Raw genomic sequence first — 23,805 nt, forward strand, 5'->3', positions numbered from 1 at the left:
CTATGAAATGCGGTAGCGCTAATTACCACAGGTGAGCCCTTACCTCGCCTACCTCCGAAGTTAATTATTTTAAAAATGTCGTAAATAAAAATAGATAAATACTTACCCACGGCCTAAAGTTGCTGGTGTTATTTTCCAAGTAAAGTTTATATTTTACGCCAGTGACCGTTGTAGCAATAAAAACGATCTGCTGTGCAACTACTGCGACTTTCTCTGTTTCATTGGTATGACTATAATCCTACAGAATTAATGGGAGAGGCCAGGCAAGAGTCTTATACCAGTACCAATTTCCATAAATCACTACATAACGAGTGTGTTCTAGTTGAATGGCAAATAATTAGAGACCCTCCTAAAAATTCTCAATTTCGGGAATAAGTTCGTGTTCTTATATCATAAAATATATTAAGTAAAAGAAAACGCATCATTCAGCATTTATTTTCACCTTTTTTTTTCAAAGGTAAACTCGTTTCGTTTTATTTATGAAATTATATTAATATAACTACACAATTTTCGAATGTGTAATACATCTAAAGTAACAATAAGTTTTGTATTAGAATTGAATTGTTTTCACCCTTCATACTCTATTATAAGTTAGAGTATACATTAGGTATACTCTGAGGTTAGGTACATTTTAATATTAATATTGGTAAAAAAAAAGGAAAACTTTCATAATGCATGGACAGATTAGCGTTATAAAAAAGTTTTTATGCTTAGTATTGTTTATTATATATCTCTTTTTGGAATCATATCAAAATTTATTCTATGCTTTTAAAAATGCACATTTACATACTATTGAGTATAAAAAATTGACTAATTTTCAGGAATAAAAGAAGCAAAGTTTTTTTTTAGAGTTTAATATGGGGTTATTATTTACTTATAAAAATGCCCGTCGTTTGAATACTTCAGTTTTTGGGGGGTCACGCATGGCTACAGTCGCATAAAAATAGATTAATCATGTCGGAGACTCGCGAATGCCTATGAAAATACGTACAGAGATGGCTGGTGATTGTAATATGTCGCACTAAACAAAAATGCAACGTGATTAACAATTGACGGGCATTGTAAACTGCCACCAGAAATATAACTATAATTTAACTTATCAAATGAATATTGTCCTTTCTCTATATCATTGTAGTAATTTACTACGTTTTCAGTTTCGGCAAGGATTCCTTTACGATTTAAGTCGCATGAAAATCTCAGCGACTGTATCTATTACGATTCTCGACTTAAGAATCACAAGCTCGACACTAAGACCCTAATTTTTATATGCGTTAATATAACTCACAAAAGAATAATAACATTGAAATAATATTATGCAATGTTCAAATTGAAATCGAGGCGCAGCATATATTTTCTGTTAATGTCGAGTATTGCCCTTCGTTCCCAATTCTCGGTCCGAATTCCGTGTGCTCGCCTACCATTATGATGGAACCGGAATAGTCCCTTGAAACTACCGTCGATTACGTAGGAAAAATAGTTCCCAATCACGATTATTTGTAATTTGCTTAAACAATCGTACATGCATTTTACAAAAAATATATATTAAAAAAAAATAAAAAAAAACTATGAAGCATTAGTAAATATACGCTTGATTTTGTATTAAAAAAATTAAAAGATATTAGCGCTCGTCTCTACAAAAGCAAAAGAAAGCGGTACCCCCAGCCAGACTTATTACAGAGTATAAAGTGTAAAATTATTATGATGACTTGTCGGTGATATGTTCAGTGGAGCATTTAAATCTATGAACGCTCCGCATTTCATTGAATAGATACACGAGTGTATCACGTTCGCTGTAATTTTTTTATTAACAAAACGAAAATTGATTCAAGTTTGCGTATTATAAAATATACGAAACGAGTTCTGTCAGTAATATATTAATAAGCAACTTGAACTATAACAATTAACATCTATAAAGTACACTAACATAAATAAATTGACTATTCGTTCTTAAGATTTAAATGCTCAAGCGATAAGTGTATTAATTTGATTAAAAAACTACCTTCAAAATTTGAAGTTTTTTATTTTTTGTATGCACGACTTTTTGGACTACATAAAAAAATTAAAAAAGTTCAAGTTTGTTGTCTATTATATCGTGTTATATTTTATAAGAGACAAATATATATATATTTCTTGTGTTCAAAAGTTATAGAGCACCTCGATGCGGTCGTACAATGATCTTAGTACAATTATCGATACTCATTCGTCTTTTAAAAAAATGTTTATGTTTGTTCATGTTAAATTGCATTGCGACTATATTATAATCGTACCGAAATCAATGTAGGCCGACATGTATAATGTTAATTAAATATTCAATCATCTTTATATCATAAAATAGTTATTGAGATTTACAAACATTATATACTATATAAAACTAACATTAATATTTAGACAAAATAATTTAATTATCTTATGTAAAAGCTAATTGTACTCTTCAATTACATAATTATGTTGAGATGAATATTTAAATGATTGATTTTTCGTACATGAATTTCATAAATATCACAGGAATTCAGGGGTTTAATACAGGGCTGGCTGTATTTTATTGGAAGATGGGTACTTTTGAAAAAAAAAAAACTATTAATATTATTGTAAAAAAATTCTATATCCCATCTTATACGTCTGGAACCAGCCCTGGCCAAACTATCGGCGAAAAAAGGCTTTAACTCTTAACATAAACTTACATATTGTCACGAGATATACATATGAAAACAATTATACATACAAAAGTATATCACCTTCATTACAATAAACATTGAAAACATACGCATCTTTATGATCTAAAAGCTACAAAATATGTCATTATATTAAACAATGCTAATTATACATACAAAGCACTGTCATCTCATAAAACTTTTGTTAAACAGCCAAAATTCATAATTTTCCTACAGAAATTATTTCACAATATACACAGTTAAATTCTACACAGATATACAACAACAAAAAAATACACATATTTATATAGTGTTATCGATTTTACACAAAACGGTACTAATTTACAATCAATTGATATGTAACATTATGTACAAATAGACATATAAAACTAGGAAGACTATCAATTAAATAAATAGTACATAGTAAAACATTTCATATAGTAACTTAAAGCTAAGCGTTATACACAAGGATGCCAACAATACAGATAATATTATTAAAACAAACAACAGATGGTTACTTAATTGAATGTGGTCCAACCTTTTGGAACGCTAGATGTCGCTTCTTGTTGGCTAGTTCCCGCATTAAAATCTAACAGACCGAATCGACTGAAATCGAGCCCGTATTCATGTAAGAGAGCACTATCCGTGGATGATTTGATTGGCTCGTTTTTCTGATTTTTATCTCGTAATTTTAACGGATCGAAATCTTCGAGGTCTGTCGGCGAATCGTCCAGTTTAATGAGATCAGTATCTGAGCCACACGGCTGAAAAAGAAATACGTGAGTTAAACACAAAAGCGTCACAGCCCCATGTTAAATTTCGATCTTGCCACCTACTTCGCTTGTTAGTATTTCAAAATTCGATTCGTCGCTTTTCTATACATTTCAGCTACATTAAGTGTCTTTAAGATCTAATAAAATTATCAAACAAGTAAGGTCGTGTATATATATGTCTCAGCCGACTGACTACGTGTTGTATGAATCATTGCGCTTTCGTTATAATCTATCTATTTCATACACATAATTGGATTTTAAGAACGGCCACACCGAAAAATGTAAAAAAAATGGAATCTTCAGAAATAAAATCTCTTATATCCCACTCATTTACTTAATTATAATTCTGCGAAATATAAATTCGTTTTAAAATAAGTATCAAGTGAAACTTTATAAGTACTGATTCAGATCATATCACAGAATAGTACATCAATATATACAATACGAGCGTCTACATATAAACAGACATGCTAATTACAGAAGCGTGCTAAGAGAAATTTAGCTGCATACATTACATACATACAAACGTGCGTAACATATGAAATGACATAAATCGATTATAAGAATAGTGCTTATGATAACAATTCACGGGTGTTTTTTTTATTAGGAACTCATTTTTATGCAGTACATGTTGGTTCACAAACTTTGATCTAATTTACCAGTCAATGTTATTGTACTTTTTTCTAAACGGTGCCTTACATTTAAAATTCATTACCTTTCAATGCGAACGTGGCTATTTAGAATAGCAAACGTTCTTTTGACCGGTGATTTAAATCTCCAACTTGTTGTGCCTGTATGTTGCTATCGACTGTGATGAACATTTTTTTTTTTTATAATTACACTAGGACACTTATCATTACATCTTATTGTAAATAAAGGCGATTTTTATTTGTTTATTGTACTTTATTTATTTTATATAATGACAGTTTATTGTATATGATCGAAAATATATGTATAATCAGAGATGGTATAAGAGGTTGTGATGACACAGAAGAAACATTTAGAGTTGGGCTCCTTATGGCACACTTGGTCATTCTAAAAGCACATAACGTGGATAGTAGCAGTCTATTAGCTCCTTGCCTTTATATCAGCTGAATTAAAAGAAAGAGCGGTGAGGGTTTGTAAGTTATCGGAAGGAATAAAGGGACAAATTTACACAATGTTAGAAGTATATTAAATTCGTAAACACTAAATCAATAAAAATATAACATTCACTTTTTATGTAAACATATCCATGTTTTGTTAGTGCACATTTTCCCGAGCCGTTTTCAGGACACGGCCATTCCGTCTTTCACGATGAGATACAATATCGATATTATAACAAATGTGCATATCACAATTACCTCTATTATTCTCTTTTTGTTTGCGGGAATGTCGTGGCCGGACCTGGCCCTGTGTTGGCTCGGTCTGGCCACAGAGGGCGCTATTCTAGACGGCACGTTACCGTTACACGGCTGCGTGCTCTGTACCGCCGCCTTCCTCTGATTAGACGACAGCGTCAGTTTCAATTTGGCCTTGTCGTTGCCCTCACTGAAGCAAATGGAGCTAGTGTGGAGGTCTGTAGTCGTTCTCACATCGTTTTTCGTGATGTTACTGACAAAATGCGCATTGTACTGTGGAGCGGGCGTGGCTCGCGGCGGCGGCGTCGGAGCGTCAGACAGATCTATTAATTTCCTCGTGGAAATTATCGGATAACGGACTGGGAGTTGGGGACGTTCCGGTAACCGGGGTGGGAGGCATGGTGACAGTGTTTTCTGCAAAACAAAATTAAATAATGTGCCACGGTGCTCCTGGGAGCGTACATGCTTCTAACATTCACGACGTCACTAACAAAGAGTACAACTGTCCAACTATGAAAACGGTGTTTGAAGCTTATGAATAGAGGCTTTATATATAACAAATAATAAATCGATGACGTGTGATCGTGACGTTCCTTCTTCAAACTTCAGATTCTTGTCGTTTGTGTTTGAAAAAGGTAGCTACATACAAACGTGGTGTTATCAATACTTTCGGCAATACAATCGATACGTTTAGATTTTATTAGAAAAACCGCTTCATGTTATTGATGTAAAAAAAAAGAGTATTTTGCCGAAACCAATGATGACGTCCACTAACAAAGCATAACGTAACAGAACGAGACAAGCGGACCAACACGCTACAACGATATCTATACATATGTGACGAGGGTACATTTTCGCTTAAGACTTACTGCCTTATCGGGTAGACTAATTTCAGTGTTGCGCGAACTGTTCGGGAAGCTGTCGCGTCGTTGTGCGCTCTTGTTCACGAAAAGGTACTCCATTTCGGTGAGTAGGTCGAGGGTGAGGGCGGGCGGGGGCTCGCGGGGCGGGGGGAGATCGTGCGATGGAGAATCAGATGAATCCGACGACACGGGCGTAGCTGAACCGCACGAGTACCTGCCGTCCGTGGTAAAGTATTCATGGTGAACAAAAACAATTTCCAGCATGCTTATTAATAAATAAAATAAAATAAAATGCCTTTGATTTCTTGCTTTGACATGGTACTGTTTTAAAGAAAAAAACAGCGTGCATGCAGAATTTGTCACTGGTTCATTTTTTTTTTTGTAGCCTCCTTATTAGAACATAAAAAATTGTTATAAAAAATACTGGTCGGAGTTTCATAGCGTAGGTAATAACTAAGTGACCACTATGTTAACGCAACATTGTATGTTATTTGTAGTACTTTTTTATTTTTATTGCTTAGATGGGTGGACGAGCTCACAGCCCACCTGGTGTTAAGTGGTTACTGGAGCCCATAGACATCTACAACGTAAATGCGCCAACCACCTTCAGATATAAGTTCTAAGGTCTCAAGTATAGTCACAAGGGCTGCCCCACCCTTCAAACCGAAACGCATTACTTCTTCACGGCAGAAATAGGCAGGGTGGTGGTACCTACCCGTGCGGACTCACAAGAGGTCCTACCACCAGTGATTACGAAAATTATAATTTTGTGGGTTTGATTTTTACTGCACGATGTCATTCCTTCACCGCGGAAGTCAGTCGTGAACATTTGTTGAGTACGTATTTCATTAGAAAAATTGGTACCAGCCTGAGATTCGAATACCGGTGCATCGCTCAGCACGAATGCACCGGACGTCTTATCCTTTATAGTCTAGTCAACAAGTTCAAAAACGTGTTAAATAGACATAAAGCTCCTAAAAATATGTACGATAGCTCATTCGATGCGGAATGGTGTCTACAAAAATGTTTTTTAAGGGCTTATTAGCACATAAAAAATTGCGATTGTTATAAACAAAATAAGATTTAAAAAAAAAGGAATTTGGTTTTTCCTTAATAATTTCTAAAATAATGATATTTAAGGAATTTTGAAAAAAGATCCTGAAAGAGCAGGAAATTTCCAATAAAAAAGTCCCAACTCCCGGAATTCTATCTCTATTATTTATAAAAAAAAAAAACGCTGAAAATAGCGCTCCGCGCGGTCGCTACGGCATAGGCGCGCAGTCTAAAAAGCCGGTATATCGCCTAAAATAATTTTTTTATAGTATTAAATAACAATTTAAAAATTTGAATAATTTATGGTGTAATCTAAACACTTGAAGGAAAAAAACCTCGGTGAAAAAAAAATTTTACATCGATTTTTCAAAAATTTACACCATTGTTAATTAACTAACTTTTTTCCAATCTCTGTTTTTATAAATTACGGTATAAAAGTGACAATAATTCATCTATAAATTTTTCCCTTCGTGGAGCTCTTATCATTTAAGTACTTAATAAAGTTAAGCAAAAAATTTTTTTTAATCTTTATTATTTTGATAATTATAATTTTTTTTAATTAACAAAAAATTTAATTTCAAAAAATGTTATGAAAAACTTTTTTTTTTCGTAATATCTTAATATTGCTGTTTTTGCATCTACCATAGGTTTTAATTAACATTTAAAAAAAAAATTTTACGCTATTTGTTAAGAAATTGTTTATAAATAAATAGACTATTTTGGGATTTAAAAAAAAAAAAGAATTACCGTCTTATTGTATAGGTGAAATAAAGATTTAGAAAAAAAAAAAATCTTAAATTAATGTTTTAATTGTTTAAAATCGTTTTTTTTTCATATTTCAATTGTTTAAATAATTAGTTAAGAAATTATTTTTTTCTTAAAAATCATCATTGACTCTTTTCAGCGGATTAACAAAGAAATACATTTTTTTATAAATAATTTCATTGTTTATTAACTTAACAATTTGTTATAAAAAATTAATATTAATCGTTATATTTTTTTTCGAAAACTACAAAAAATTATAAAAACAACCATATATATAAAATATAGAAAAAAAAAATTGTATTTTTTACAGCATTTTTAGATATTATATGATAATGAAATTACAGCCGTTACATAATTTGTCAAGCTATAAATTGTTATAACTTTTAAACTATAAGAGATACGGTAAAGGACACTCAGGTCATTTTTATAAAGGATTTATTTATCTTTAAAATAAATTCAAAATCGATCCTGTAACTATTGTTTATCAGTTATAAGCATTTGTTTATAAAAAATTATGATTTCTTTGATATTTTTTGAAATTTCATAGCTTATAATTTGTTGAATAATATAGATACAGCTACGGACCCAAAAACTTTTTTGTTCTATGATAAAGTATCTTTCTAATTACGTATAAATCATAGAAATATATAATTTTGTTTAAATAATATACTAGTTTTAATTTATACTTACCTCATTTACATTCTGCTATCGATCAGTTTTCATTTATTTATCAAATGCTTATAACAACTGATAAACAATAGTTACAGGATCGATTTTGAATTTATTTTAAAGATAAATAAATCCTTTATAAAAATGACCTGAGTGTCCTTTACCGTATCTCTTATAGTTTAAAAGTTATAACAATTTATAACGTGACAAATTATGTAACGGCTGTAATTTCATTATCATATAATATCTAAAAATGCTGTAAAAAATACAAAAATTTTTTTTCTATATTTTGTTATGTATGGTTGTTTTTATAATTTTTTGTAGTTTTCGAAAAAAAATATAACGATTAATATTAATTTTTTATAACAAATTGTTAAGTTAATAAACAATGAAATTATTTATAAAAAAATGTATTTCTTTGTTAATCCGCTGAAAAGAGTCAATGATGATTTTTAAGAAAAAAATAATTTCTTAACTAATTATTTAAACAATTGAAATATGAAAAAAAAACGATTTTAAACAATTAAAACATTTATTTAAGAATTTTTTTTTTTTTTTCTAAATCTTTATTTCACCTATACAATAAGACGGTAATTCTTTTTTTTTTTTAATCCCAAAATAGTCTATTTATTTATAAACAATTTCTTAACAAATAGCGTAAAAATTTTTTTTTAAATGTTAATTAAAACCTATGGTAGATGCAAAAACAGCAATATTAAGATATTACGAAAAAAAAAATTTTTTCATAACATTTTTTAGAAATAAAATTTTTTGTTAATTAAAAAAAATTATAATTATCAAAATAATAAAGATTAAAAATTTTTTTTTGCTTAACTTTATTAAGTACTTAAATGATAAGAGCGGGAAAATCCCACGAAGGGAAAAATTTATAGATGAATTATTGTAACTTTTATACCGTAATTTATAAAAACAGAGATTGGAAAAAAGTTAGTTAATTAACAATGGTGTAAATTTTTGAAAAATCGATGAAAAATTTTTTTTTCACCGAGGTTTTTTTCCTTCAAGTGTTTAGATTACACCATAATTTATTAAAATTTTTAAATTGTTATTTAATACTATAAAAAAAATATTTTAGGTGATATACCGGCTTTTTAGACTGCGCGCCTATGCCGCAGCGACCTCGCGGAGCGCTATTTTCAGCGTTATTTTTTTTTTATAAATAATAGAGATAGAATTCCGGGAGCTGGGACTTTTTTATTGGAAATTTCCTCCTCTTTCAGGTTCTTTTTTCAAAATTCCTTAAATATCATTATTTTAGAAATTATTAAGGAAAAATCAAATTCCTTTTTTTTTTAATCTTATTTTGTTTATAACAATCGCAATTTTTATGTGCTAATAAGCCCTTAAAAAACATTTTTGTAGACATCATTCCGCATCCAATGAGCTATCGTACATATTTTTAGGAGCTTTATGTCTATTTAACACGTTTTTGAACTTGTTGACTAGACTATTAGGCCACGACGACTTCAAATGCGAAATTAGAAAGCGACGATTAAGCGAAATGTCGTTTAAACCAAATAGCTTTTCACCCCTAGATTTATTTTTTATTAATTTTACCTGCTCTCATCTGTGGTGTTGATAGAAGACGGTCGAGATCCCGATTTAGGGATTTTATTTTTGAGACCTCTGACGGCGGATTTCATATTTTTGCCTCCCTGGCGTACCTGTTGCATAGATAAAAAAATTAATACAAATTAATACGTGTGTTTGTTTCTTATACGCGTCAAGTATGTACGTTAATACATTGTAACATTTTGTAACATTTTTATAACAATACGCGTGTCTCATCTCATTCTGGTGGTGCGTTTAGTGTGTGGATGGACATAAGAAACGATAACCAACCTCTGTTTACGTAATTTTTTTTTTCGTCCAATAATTTAGCAATCCAATGTAGGTTTAGTTTTTATTCGATTTTCTTTTTCAATTCTAATCATGTTTAATTTGCACGTATATTTTTATAAATTATGTAAAAAAAAAAAAAAACTGTATTAAATTAATGTGTAAGATTCATTTTCCCACCAAAACCACGTGTTAAACGCATGCAGCATCTACATTAATTAATTAAAATTAATAACGTGACCCAGTGCATACAGAGCTTTTTACTTTAAAAACGTTCGATATTCGCAACTTAGTGGAGTTCACACTTATAAAGCGATACTTGTGAATTGTTTCGCACTCCCCAAAAGAATCCATGACAGTACTGCGTCATAATAATAACGTATAGTACAACTTCGTAATGAACAACATAACATACTATAAGATTAAATAATATTTTTGTATTTTTAATCATAAATAATAATGATTTATTAATGCGTATACGATACTTGGACAAAGCATAATATAAAATTACGTGAATACATCTTACGCATCGGATATATACCATGGTTATTCTCTTTTAAAATATAATATACAGATACGAGGTACGCTTAATAATTTTGAAATAAACAGATACTTATAGATACGTTATCTAATACAAATCTAATATGCAGGGAGTATTACAATAAGTACTTAAACAAAATAAATTACAGTACATTTTGACAAATACCTACAACTATATAGTATATAATTAGAAACATGCACAAATTATATAAATATTTGTAATAATAAATGACATAAAAAAAATATAAGACAAACACAACTACCGTGTACCAAATACAAATAAGTATGAACTACATCAACAATTATAAATAAATAATTATCTGACGCATATTGTATATATCGGCGCAACATTGCTATTTAGTTAACTAAGACTAGTTAAAGTTAAGGGTGTTCTTAATATTGATATTGTTCGTTAACTATTATAAGTTCAACGCGCGTAAGCAATTATTTAAGACGGTACCTATTCAAGAGAATTCATGTCTAAGCTACCCCCCCTTTCTACTATAAATACGAGTGACTATTGTCGCTAAATACGCTCCGGTCATCGTTCGCGTCGAACACATCGTTTGCGACGAAGGGCTCGGCGAGTAAATAAACCCACAGACCCAGCTCACTGAGTTTCTTGCCGGATCTTCTCAATGGATCGCGATTCCGATCCGGTGGTAGATTCTGCGACGCACTGCTCTTGCTAAGGTTAGTGTTAGCAACGTCGTAGAGTTTGAGCCCCGTGAGCTCACCTACTAGTTAAGGTTACGCTGAAATAGCCTCTCAAGGCTATAAGCTTAGATAGGAAAATAAATAAATAACGCAAAATACATTCCGGTTCGAGCAGTCGAACGGAGCGGAGCTCTCTGTTTTAATTGTTGCACACTTGGAATATAATAAATGGAATTCATTGGAAAAGTTAGATTACTGTCACTATGAAAGGCAATGACAATAACGATCAGAATGACGTCAGCGGTGCTGACGTCACCCTTTGTAATAACAACACGGTGCCACTCGTAATATACAACATTTTAGAAGAACGTATCATACTGGGAACGAAACGGTAAATAAAAGCAAATCTGGTGGTACTAGTTTAATCATATTAATTAATAGCCTGGATTCTAGTTCTGTAACATAATCTTCATTTATTACTATAACTTTTTATATGTATAATTATAATATAATATAATAGAATAGAATAGAATATTATAATATAATAGAGAGAATTGAAATGGAATAAAACGAAATAGATTAATCTCAAATTGATTTAGAACGAAATTGAATGAAATTAAATGTTATTAAACAAGATGAGATAAAATGTAACATTGTTCTATTAAAATTGTGGGAATTCATTGAGGCTTCTATTGACTTTTAGAAGAACCAGTGAAATAACTTCCGGTGTCATTTAGTCACATTTTTCCATACTTTTACACTTGTACAAACATTGTTCAAACATGAAAGAACACGAAATAATCAATTCACGCAACAATAATACAATATGCGTCGACATTTCACATACGTAACGATAGCACTCCACCAAGTGGTGAATACACAAGACGAACATACAACATCGGTGTTCATTAGACGATCAATTGCACGTGAACTCACCGTTTTGACGGCCGATTGAACAGCTGGGTTCGCCTGCAAATATTCACATTTTAAAGCGATAGATTTCTTCTTTTTTTTTGTCCGATATTTAAAGCATGCATGCGTTTAGGGTTGCCATTTTACTGATTAAAATAATAAAACGAAGATAATAAAATGTTTTGTTTTGAAAACGCTCATTACTGTCGAAAGCCGTCTGAACCCTGTGCTTTTCTTATTTTCCCTTACAACGAACTTATCTTAAAAGTCCACAATATCATCGAATTGGTTCATTTTCATTCAAATTATGTTAAATGGATAAACACAACCGAAAGTATTTTATACGTTCATATCATCGACGTTCAATGTTAAAAAAAAAATGGCAGCCCCGTTGAATAAGTGTGTTAGTAATAAAAGTTAACATTGTTAATTTTAGGAACATTAACATATACGTCTACCAATCTTGAATTATTAAAAAGTAAAACTCATTAGCTTCTTTAATTACTTACTAACCATGAGTGATTTATTATAGATACTTAAACGTACAATACACAAATTATTTTTAAATTTTACATATTTACGAATAATATATGCAGATTTTCACGATTGGCGACAATCAAAATAATGGTAGAATGAAATTAAGCCCGCGATGTAAAGAATGTACATACTGGTGGTAGGTGCTCAAAGCTTTCACTGGTCCATTTTGATGAATAGCGTAGCATACACGAGAAACTTCGACATGACCTCATATTTCAATAATTGTAATTGAACGGAAAAAAAATTGATGCATCGCCCACATTGGCTATGCTACGTCCTTCTTCTGTAAGGAGTCGACGTCGACCTAAATACGTCATTACGGATCCTCTCGATCCATTAACGGTGTTTTTAGGTAATCCAAGCGCTGGTCACCGTCCACGCCGAACCCGTCGCTTGCGACGAAGGGCTCGACGAGTAAATTAACCCATAGACATAGCCCACTGAGTTTCTCGTCATATCTTCTCAGTGGGTCGCGATTCCGATCCGGTGGTAGATTCTGCGAAGCACTGCTCTTGCTAGGGTCAGTGTTAGCAACACTCCCGGTTTGAGCCTCGAGAGCTCACCTACGCGTAAGGCGAAGCTGAAATTGCCTCTGCTATCAGCACAGGTAAAAAAAAGTCCTCCATTATGTGAAACAGTATGTTCGATGCCTCTTTGTCACACTTTACTTCTTTTTTAACTTCTAATTCTTTAATAACTAAATAAACGGTTTTTTACGTAGGCAATATTATACTATAAATTTTTTAGTTAATTTATTTTTATTTAAACGTATGTTTCGATTAGCACGCAGATGAGTGTAATTTTTTTTGTGTACAGACTTAAGAGATGCAATAGAACAAAGTATTCTTTTTATTTTACGAGGGCTGCACTAAAAGTATCGGGAATGGAATATTTCCACTGTTCCTGTCATATTAAAATCTTTCTAATTGAAAACTCCTTGGTTTTAAAAATCGAATACCATTTATTTATTTAAAAAAAGATTCTCGGTCTTGTCACGAGGTTTAGTCAAACTTGTTTAGTCGTTGAAAATGGAATTGACTCGAGAAAATTCAAGAGCGATGATTTATTATGAATTTCGAAGTGGTTTACCACAAAAACAGTGTGTTGACCGGATGATTTCTGCATTTGGTGATGAAGCCCCATCCAAAACCACAATTTATCGCTGGTTTGCTGAGTTTCAACGTGGACGTGTCAAGCTCAGTGATGATCCCCGTCAAGGTCGTTCAAAAACTGCAGTCACCCAAGAAAACGTTGATGCTCTGCGTAAGCTGATTGAGGAAGATCGACATGTGACATACCGCGAAATTCAGGCAACTTTAGATATTGGCATGAGTTAAATACAAATAATCTTGCATGAACAATTAGGTGTAAAAAAGTTGTTTTCCCGATGGATACCGCATTCGCTCTGTGAAGAGCAAAAAGCGGCTCGCCTTACTTAGTGCGTCAGAACTCTCGAAAGATTCCACGCAGGATCCTCAAATGCTGTATACAACATTGTATCAGGTGACGAATCCTGGATATACGCGTACGAACCCGAAACAAAAAACCAGTCACGAGTTTGGGTGTTCGAAAATGAGTTAAAGCCAACAAAAACTGTTCGTTCACGGAGTGTTGTAAAAAAAAATGGTGGCCACGTTTGTCTCCAAAACAGGCCATGTTACGACTATTCCTCTTGAGGGACAAAGAACGGTTAATGCAGAATGGTATGCTAGCATTTCTTTGCCACAGGTCGTTTCTGAACTCCGTAAAGAGAACTGCAACCGCCGCATTATCCTCCATCACGACAATGCGAGTTCTCACACCGCGCACAGAACAAAAGAGTTTTTAGAGCAAGAAAACATATAATTATTAGACCATCCGCCGTACAGTCCCGACCTAAGCCCTAATGATTTCTATAAAATAAAATAAAAATAAAAATAAAAAAGCCTTTTATTTCTTGCTTATCATAAAAAAAATTTTTTTTTTTTTTTTACACTATTAATATGCATGCAAAATTTTGGGGAGTTTACGACGAAAGGAAGATCTTCCACCGAGCGGATGTTATTTGCTCGGTAGACCGACGGTCCGTGTGTTATTGTTCGGAACTTGTATATATGCGTTTTATCTTGAAAATGTCGTAAGCGAGATTCAGGCATCTGTCAATTATCTTGCGTTGTATGATGGCTACCCGCCACATCACTCCCCTCCGAGACTGGAGGTCGTGTCATTTTTTAGTTAGCGTTGTCCGTGCCGAGATTAGCTTGCAAGGGCCAGTGCTGCTCGAAGTCTGCGGTGAGTCGAGGCTGAGCTTGAATGCTGCGTGCGTGTCGCCAGTGCTGCTCGAAGTTTGCAGTGAGTCGAAACTGAGCTGAATGCTGCGTGATTGTCGCCAGTGCTGCTCGAAGTCTGCGGTGAGTCGAGACTGAGCTTGAATGTTGCGTGCGTGTCGTGCGTAGTCCATGTGATGCAGAGCTGCCACGCCGGAGATGTGTGACCCCAAGCGTTGATGATCCGGTCGTGGGCTGCGATGAACTGTAGCGGCGTGATGAGGCAGTGAAGTTGCGTGCCGTAGGGCCAGGAAGCGTGGTGAGTCGGCTGCGATGGTCCTGTTGAGGCTGCGATGCTGGCTTGCTGTGGGACGACTGTCAATGACGTGCTTTTATCTGCGTGAATGCGGGGATTGTGGTAGCCGAAGTTCTTGATGCGCTGATGATGAATCAGAAGGTTGCGTGTTCACATCACGTCGGGGTCACCAGTTTGGGGAGTTTACGACGAAAGGAAGATCTTCCACCGAGCGGATGTTATTTGCTCGGTAGACCGACGGTCCGTGTGTTATTGTTCGGAACTTGTATATATGCGTTTTATCTTGAAAATGTCGTAAGCGAGATTCAGGCATCTGTCAATTATCTTGCGTTGTATGATGGCTACCCGCCACAAAATCATTCACATTTTTAAATATATTATCCCATATTCAAAATAGTTAACGAAATAATTTTTAATTGAATCTTGATTATGATTTTTTGATTATGTACATGTTATGAGTGATAAGAAGTATTGAATTGTGTTCTTATTTTAAGAAATAATATACATAACATTTGGAATAATTTTTACATTGAAAAGTACTAAATATTTATTTAATTGGTTAAATTAGTCAGGGTTTATTTATGTTAGCAAGAACCCTCTCTATGAAAGGTGAAGGCCTCCTCCAGAGATGACCAGTACTCTCTATTCTCTGCCGCTCGCGGCCATTGTACACCTGCTACTTTTATGATGTCATCTGCCCATCGTGTAATTGGTCTACCTCTTTTCCTCTGTCCTAGTGGACCGCCCCATGATGTTGTCTTTGCGGTCCAGCGGTTGTCGCTGAGCCTCGCTACATGTCCAGCCCATCGCCATTTCAGCTTTTGTGAATAGCTGAGAGCGTCGATGGCTTTTGTTTTCTGTCTTATAGTCGTATGGCGGATCCTTTAGATTTTCTTAATTTTCAAGATGCTTCTTTCCATGCTCCTTTGACAGGATATAATTTTATTTTTTACTTTTCTGGTAAATTTCCATGTTTGACAGGCGTATGTTAATGAGGGTAGTAGGCAGGTGTTCATGACTTTCGTTTTCATCCGTATGGTCATATCGCTTTTGAGTATTTCTTTGAGACTCCAGAACTTTTTCCATGTGTTGTTGATCCTTCTCTCCACTTCCAATTCGTTATTTTGTTGGTTGAATGAAACTAGCTTACCCAGATAAATGTAAGCACCGACATATGCTAAAGAAGAATTTTCAAGATATATCGGTCTTTCGATATGGTTCGTCATGATATTGGTTTTTGTTAGATTGATCTCCAAGCCTACTTTACGACTTTCTTCATGTAGAGTGTTTATCATTATTTGCAGTTGGTTAATACTTTCTGATAGCAGGGCTATGTCGTCGGCAAATCTCAAATGGCTCAAGTAACATCCATTTATATTTATGCCAACTCTTTCCCAGTTTAACTTGCCAATGATGGACTCTAGCACCGCTATGAAGATGGTCGGCGAGAGTGGGTCTCCCTGTCGTACGCCTTTTCTTATTTGTATGGGTGGCCCTGTAGTTTCCAGCTTCACTCTGCTAGTGCTGTTGTCGTAGATATTTTTTAGGACTTTTATGTAATCTAGTGGTACTTGTTGAGAGAGCAGAGTTTCCCATATAGATGAGTGGAGCAGAGAATCAAATGCTTTTTGGTAATCGATAAAGACAATGTAGAGTGGTCTGTTGAACTCTTGGTACTTTTCTATCAGCATTTCTAGCGAGTGTATGTGGTCCAGTGTTGAAAAGCCTCTTCTGAAGCCTGCCTGTTCGATGGGTTGGTATTTCTCTGTGCTTTCTTTTATTTTTTTCTCTATTATTGAGGAGAACAGTTTATATAGTGAAGGTAGTAAGCTTATCGGTCTGTAATTACTTATATTATTAGGGTCTCCTTTTTTGTACAGTAAGATGATATCAGACTCTGACCATTGACGAGGTGTATACGAGCTGTTCAATATCTGATTAAATAGTCGAGTTAGTGGTTTTGTTAGATACGCGCATCCGAGCTTTATGGTTTCGTTGGTGATCCTGTCGGGGCCTGGACTTTTCTCTATTTTTAGTGATTTAATCCCTTTAATCACTTCGGATTCGTCTATGACTGCTCTCATCTCTACTTGATTTGTGCCCGGTAGTTCATATGTACATTGATTCGGTGCGCTATATAGCTCCTTGTAAAATTCTGTGGCTATTTTCAGTATTTCTGTTCTATTTTGGGTATTTTTTACTTTGTCTTTCAATTCTTCAATCCATGTTTTGTGTGTTCTGATTTCTTTGTATGCTTTCTTGACACTATTTGTAGTATTTAGATGTTTTTCAATGATTCTTGTGCGTTGCACCTTATAGTCTAGATTAATACGTTTACTTATGAGTTTGTAGAGTGCTTTTAGTTCATTTTTCATGGTTCTGGATTTCGGTTTTGTCCTTTGTAATTCTTGTCTTCTGCAAATTAACGCCTTTGTGCGTGCTGATAGTACTTGGTTTTTAACTGAGTTTCTGTTGGATGAAACCTCGTGAGCTTTTTTCAGGCTGTTGTTTATTGCGTTTGTTATATCATCAGAATAATTCTGAACGGTGTCCTCATCTCTCCGGTCCTCTAGTAGGTTTATTAAGTTGCTATTTAGTGTCTGCTTGTAGGTTTCCGCTTCTTCTTCGTTCTTTAGTTGGAATCTGGGGCATTGACCGAACTTCCTACGACTTTTTGTTTTGGGAACAATGTTTAATGATGCTCTCACTGGTCTATGATCTGAAGGGTAAGTGATATTTAAAACCTGAATATCATATATGTTTCTGTGTAAGTTTGTTAAAATGTAGTCTATTTCATTTTTTATTTTCCCGTTGGGTGATCTCCAAGTCCATCTTTGTTTGTTTGTTTTTTTGAAAAAGGTGTTCATAATTGCAAAATTGTTCTCATGTGCAAAATCGGTGAGCCTGTTTCCTCTACAGTTTCTATCTCCATATCCTTGGTTACCAGTGACTGTTTCGTTGGGATTGGTTTGTCCTATTTTGGCGTTAAAGTCACCCATGACTATGATATTGTTTTCTGAGAGTTGTATGGCTTTGTCAACAGTACTGTAGAAAAATTCCAATTCTTCGTCGCTCGAGGCCTCTGTTGGAGCGTAAACTTGAATTATGCTTAATTCTAAGCTATCGATATTCATCCTTAGCAGCGCTACTCTTTCTGAAAGACCTGTGAAGCTTGTAATATATCTTTTCAGATATTTTTTGACAATAAAACCCACTCCGTATAATCCGGGCGTATCTCCGGTGTAGTAGAGGATAAACTCATCATGTTCTTCGATTGTGTTTCCTAGTTTTCTTGTTTCCGAAAGACCGATAATGTCAAAGTTTATATTTTTCAAGCATTCTGTTAATTCCAGTAGTCGTGAATACGTCGACATAGTTCTAACATTGTATGTGGCTATATATAGAGTGTTCTGGTGACTGTTTTTTCTGCATTTTGTTTTAATTTTCTCTGGAGGGTTTTGGTCGGGTTCTCCCGCGGTGACCAGCCGTCTTGGGAGATTGAGGTTGAGAAGAGTTCGCGCTAATTGTTATTTTGTCGTTTTCTTGTTTTCTTGTTCTGGAGAAGACCGAGACCGAGAGGGGAGCCCGTGAAGTGTTAGCGTCGGCTTTTTTATAAGGTAGCTCGTCATATTATTATTTTTAATAATTTTTGTTGTTTGTTTTTTGTTTCCGCTGCTGCTTGAACTTCTCAATGATTCCGGTGATTCTGATGAGTTCCTTTTCTTATCTTTTTTCTCATGTTCAATTTGCTCGCTTGGTAAAACATTTTCCTTTTGTGTATTTTTGGTTCCTAAAACGACAAGTCTATCATATTTTATGATTGCCCTGTTTCCGGATTCTCTTTCTTTGATTAACTCGCTCTGAAGCTCCCTGCGTTTTTTTAGTATATCTTGGGGGAAATCTTCTTTTATGTAAACGGGTGATGATATCAGTTTTTTTTTATTTTTAAGTAATTTTATTTTTAACCCCATAGTGCTCAATGTTACTACAATGGGTCTCGTGTTTTCCCCTCTTTTTCCAACTCGCCTTACAAATTCAACGCTGTTTTCATTGCATTCAATGCTTAAATATTTGTTTATAATTTCTAGCACAATTTGCAACAGATCCTGATATGACCTTTCACCTTCTTCGACTCCGAAAAAGAGCAGATTTCTCTTTCTCTTCAATCTCTCCATGTTATCTATTTTGTTTTTCTGCCATTCTAATTGTTGTTCAAGTAACTCGGTCTTTAATTCAAGACTGTGAAATTTTTCATTCATATTATTTATAATGGTATTTTTTATTTCCTCCTTCATATCTAACATATCCGCTTTTTGTTGTTTCATCTCTTCTTGCATGCTTCTTAATATATTTTTAATTTCTTCCATTACTTTTATACTTCAAAGTACTACTAATACAATCTTGTGGATAGTATTGGAACTACGTTGTTTATAGCAGATGTTATCTCCAGTTTATCGAGTTTTATCTTGAGAGTTCAGCTGCTCACGCTAGGTGGCGCTAACGTTTATGTACGAGGTGATTTGTGTGACGATGCGAATAAAATTTATGTTAGGTTATACACCAATGCAAAAAATAAATCAAATAGAATCCTTGTGTTCACTATATAACAGTTTAACGATTTTAATGATTATTTATGTCCCCTTCACTGCACTTAACGAGTTTTAGATCATTTACACTTAGAGTAATGGATATAAATGTCAGTTGCGCGTCCCTTGATATTTTTACAGATTTTGTATTGTTTACGCACTCTTTCAATAAGAAAACATTTGTTCCTGTGGTTCTTAGTATTGTTCCTTTATTTATCACTACTTTATCACACTTTAACCGCTACTACTATTTATTACTTAGTTAAAAAAGCAGACGTTGAAGTGAACGGTGGTACAGTTCGCGAACTACCCTGATTGATGATTTCTATACTTTCCCTAAAATAAAGAATAAATTGCGTGGACAGAAATTTTCATCACCTGAAGAAGCTGTGGACGCCTACAAAACGGCCATTTTGGAGACCCCAACTTCCGAATGGAATGGTTGCTTCAATGATTGGTTCCATCGTATGGAAAAATGAGTCAAATTTCGCGGAGAATACTTCGAAAAGCAATAAATACATTTTTAAATAGTAACGTTGTGTCACTTCGTTAATTCCCGAAATTTTCAGTGCCGCCCTCGTATTTTCTACATGATATACCAAGTTTCAAGTCAATCGGATGCACGGTTCAGTAGCTATAACGGAACATCCGTAAAAACCACTGTAGATTTATATACATATTAGTGCAGATGTACATATTATGATATTCAATTTTTAACATGTATAGAAAATTAAATACTCTTAAACATAATATATACATTCAAATAAATAATACAAATCTTATATTCATAATCAACGTAATTGAAGTAGTGGGTTTTTAATGTAACGTTTATCATTTATTCGTTACGGAATAACAGATTCATTTATAAACAACATAAATGATGCGATAAAGAACATAACATTTCGTGTTATCTACTGACGTTAATTAACATTTTCATGTGGGAATATTGTAATTTTATACATCCGTATCTATTTGTGTTATTCATCTCATTGAACAGATAATAATCTGAACGACAATTTAATAGTTTATCTAGACTAGAGTTTAACCCCTTTTTTATTTGAAAAGTAATAGAGATTCTTTTAACTTTTTGTCTTAGATTATTCTTTTAAATTATATAATGCGTTTTTTTTTATATAACTTTATTAAACGCATACAGAAAATAGCCTTATTTGTATCACAATATGGCGTCCGAGTCTATGACTCAAAACACCAGTGGTTAGGGTTGTAAAGTGAGAATCGCGTGCAAGAATAATCGCGTCGTGTAGGATCTATCTCTATGGTCTTTAAATCTGTCTATAACCTAACCCAGTTGGAAGAAGCTTTTCGGTGTCAAATCGTGCATTGGTAGAACTAGCAGAACAATGACTGACTGACGCGATGACGTAGAGGTTAGAGTCCCGAATGCTAAGCTGAGGCTAGTAAGTTATATCTATACAAGTACGAGTCATTACTAAAACGGGAACGATACTCTCCCGGACATGCTCGATAAACGTTGACCGCCCCATAATTTACTACATTATTTCCGGTAGTTATTCATCATGATAACTTCGTCCATTATTGCAAATTATTAGCATAAATTATTTTTATTAATAGCGTTAATTAACATTTATGGACAACATTATAACTACATGCAACCTTTACCATTTTAATTAAAATTAACAAAAACAACACTCTGGTATGTTTACTTTAAATATGCGATTAGTTAAACGAAAATCAATCCCAAAGCACTAACATAAAATCTTGTTGTTTCTCAGCCCGTATTAGGCGACAAAATGACAAATAGTGACGTCATTGCACCATAAACATATTGAACAGTACCTTATCTTTGACGGTTTTGAAGAAAGCGCCACCTTCTTTCTTGACCGTCTTGGCCCAATCTCTGTACTGTTGCTTTAGTTTCTGACCACTACCCGTGTTCAATTTATCCGCGTACGCGTTGCATTCTACTTCGAACTCATCGTTGAAACCTCGTCCGGAATTGAGCAAATCCAATCTTTCGTCTATAAACTGACGAATAAGATATACATATTTCTTTTTAGTGTTTTTTTGGGCGATATTTTATGAATTTTATGGTGTTATTTAATAGGTAGTGTATTTGTAACGTTCTTGAAAATAGGGGCTTAATTGTTTTTTTGCTACAATATGTATCAATGCGAACTTACCTGTTGGAATATTTGGGATTGTAGTATTTTTCTAAGGAATGGTTGCATGTTTTTCCTCGTTTTCACAAAAGCTTCTGGATTGAATGTAATCAGTTGACCATTTTCAATCCTAGAAATAATATATATTATGCATTCTGATTATTATTACATGCGCGTTGATATTTACGGCCAATTACCCACAATTAAACGGATTTGTAGAACAATTACCAATAAGGCATTTTGTGTGTAAATTATAGATATTATCAATCTTATTTAAAAGGTTCTTGATATTCAGTGATTATGTAAACTTGGTTTTACATAATAACATTATTTTTTTTACAAAACGAAAGCGTTACAAGATTATTTTTTAATAAACAAACTTTGGTATGTTTAAAAGCGAATTAATAATACTCAAATCACTAACTTGATCGCATCGCGGTACCCGCCGATTAAACAGACAAGGGCGCGTAAAAATGCTCTTGAAACAGCATCTCCAAGAGCGTTTTTGTCGCTCAAAGCCTTCTTTAAACTCGAAATCTGAAAATAAACACATAAATTTTATCCACTAGCCTCTAAGCCGTTTATTTAGTTAGAAAATCTGTTTTGCCTATAAAATGGCACATACGGACAACAATGAAATTTACTGATACCTAAGACTTCTACTCGAATTGCATTTTGTGATAATGTCACAAATTTTAAATCTTAAAATAAGCGATTAGAGCTGCATGAGCTACTCAAATAGGCATTTTTAATTATTATTATTTATTAACTATGATAAAAAAAAACGAATACGCTAACAACGGCTCCATACGTTAGCCCCAACGTTGCTACCAACGTTGAGCGGTTAAATTGGTGAAGTGACCACACGTTGGCTGTTATACTAGGTCCTTTCCGTCAGAGCCAACGTGAAGATGTGCGATACCGGAATTGAAAATGCTCTAAGCGCTTTTACAGTACTGAGTGCGTATAATTTATATTTGTTATTGAAAAAAAAGAAAGAGCCACGACAAAAGGAGATGGTGGATGACATCGCGACATGCACACTCGACGCATGTTGCAAGCAACTGGAGAAGGACTGAGCAAAGCGCCAACATGTGGACGGATCGCAAACGTTGGCACAGATTTCTTTCGACGGCCAACTACCGACGATCGCTCCAACGTTGGGGCCAATGCTATTTTCTAGCTCCACACGTTGGGCGAGTGACATTGGGGCCCATGCTAGGGCCAACGTGTGGAGCCGGCGTAATGGATTTTCATTTTGTTTTATGTTAATCTGTTATCATTTTTATATTATACTGTCTTTGAGTAATGATTCTTCCGTAAAACTAGGCGTGCCGTCGTCTCTTCATCATAGACATTAATTGAACAAATCAAACATACGTCATCGTTTGGGGGGCAAACATAAAGCAACATCTCTCTTAACGCGATCTATAACTAATCACTGGAAGTGCAAACCAAAAAACTATTGCACAGGTATACATTTAATACAGAGCGCTTACGTTTTGTTTATATTGCTCAGAAGACGAGACTTACATACTCAAGAAAAATCTTAATTGTATGTTTAGTGTAAGCAATATCGCACGGAAATTACTTACCAACTCAGGGGGAAGAGTCTCCAAGTCATTGAAAGGAGATCTAAGCTCATTCGCGTCTACATCTAAAATCACAACGTCACCTATCTCAGACATCCTAACATTCTGAAACAAAATTAAAAAATAATAATAATACATGACGATCGCAGTTATATTTTTCTCTATCCCACAATAAATATAATATTTAAAAAAATATGAATTATACGGCCCAAATCTCATAAAAACTGTACAGCAATATTTGAAAACTTAACATTCCCAACGAAAATTTCTTTGAGGCATTTAATGGACGAAGCCTTTGCCAAAA

The 23,805-nt window shown here is 34.0% G+C and overlaps 1 protein-coding gene across 5 annotated transcripts in view; it reads right to left on the reverse strand.

Annotated features, from left to right (window-relative positions):
• Window positions 1-421: 421 nt before the first annotated feature.
• LOC114244519 (DENN domain-containing protein 1A) overlaps window positions 422-23,805 on the reverse strand; it is a 32,374-nt gene continuing 8,990 nt past the window's right edge. The window contains exons 6-14 of one of the 5 annotated variants that reach the window (XM_028176363.2): window positions 23,505-23,606; window positions 22,334-22,446; window positions 21,931-22,039; window positions 21,587-21,775; window positions 12,108-12,140; window positions 9,693-9,799; window positions 5,634-5,841; window positions 4,768-5,178; window positions 422-3,415 (exon numbers count right to left, since the gene is read on the reverse strand). In XM_028176363.2, the coding sequence (XP_028032164.2) occupies window positions 3,170-3,415; window positions 4,768-5,178; window positions 5,634-5,841; window positions 9,693-9,799; window positions 12,108-12,140; window positions 21,587-21,775; window positions 21,931-22,039; window positions 22,334-22,446; window positions 23,505-23,606 (1,518 nt within the window). In that variant the 3' untranslated portion in view covers window positions 422-3,169. Of the gene's footprint in view, window positions 3,416-4,306; window positions 5,179-5,633; window positions 5,842-9,692; window positions 9,800-12,107; window positions 12,141-21,586; window positions 21,776-21,930; window positions 22,040-22,333; window positions 22,447-23,504; window positions 23,607-23,805 lie in introns of those variants that run through there. The other 4 variants (XM_089728343.1, XM_028176364.2, XM_028176365.2 and 1 more) reach the window with 4 other exon arrangements.

The sequence above is a fragment of the Bombyx mandarina genome, chromosome 01 (genome assembly GCF_030267445.1).
Source record: "Bombyx mandarina strain Sakado chromosome 01, ASM3026744v2".
NCBI lineage: Eukaryota > Metazoa > Arthropoda > Insecta > Lepidoptera > Bombycidae > Bombyx > Bombyx mandarina.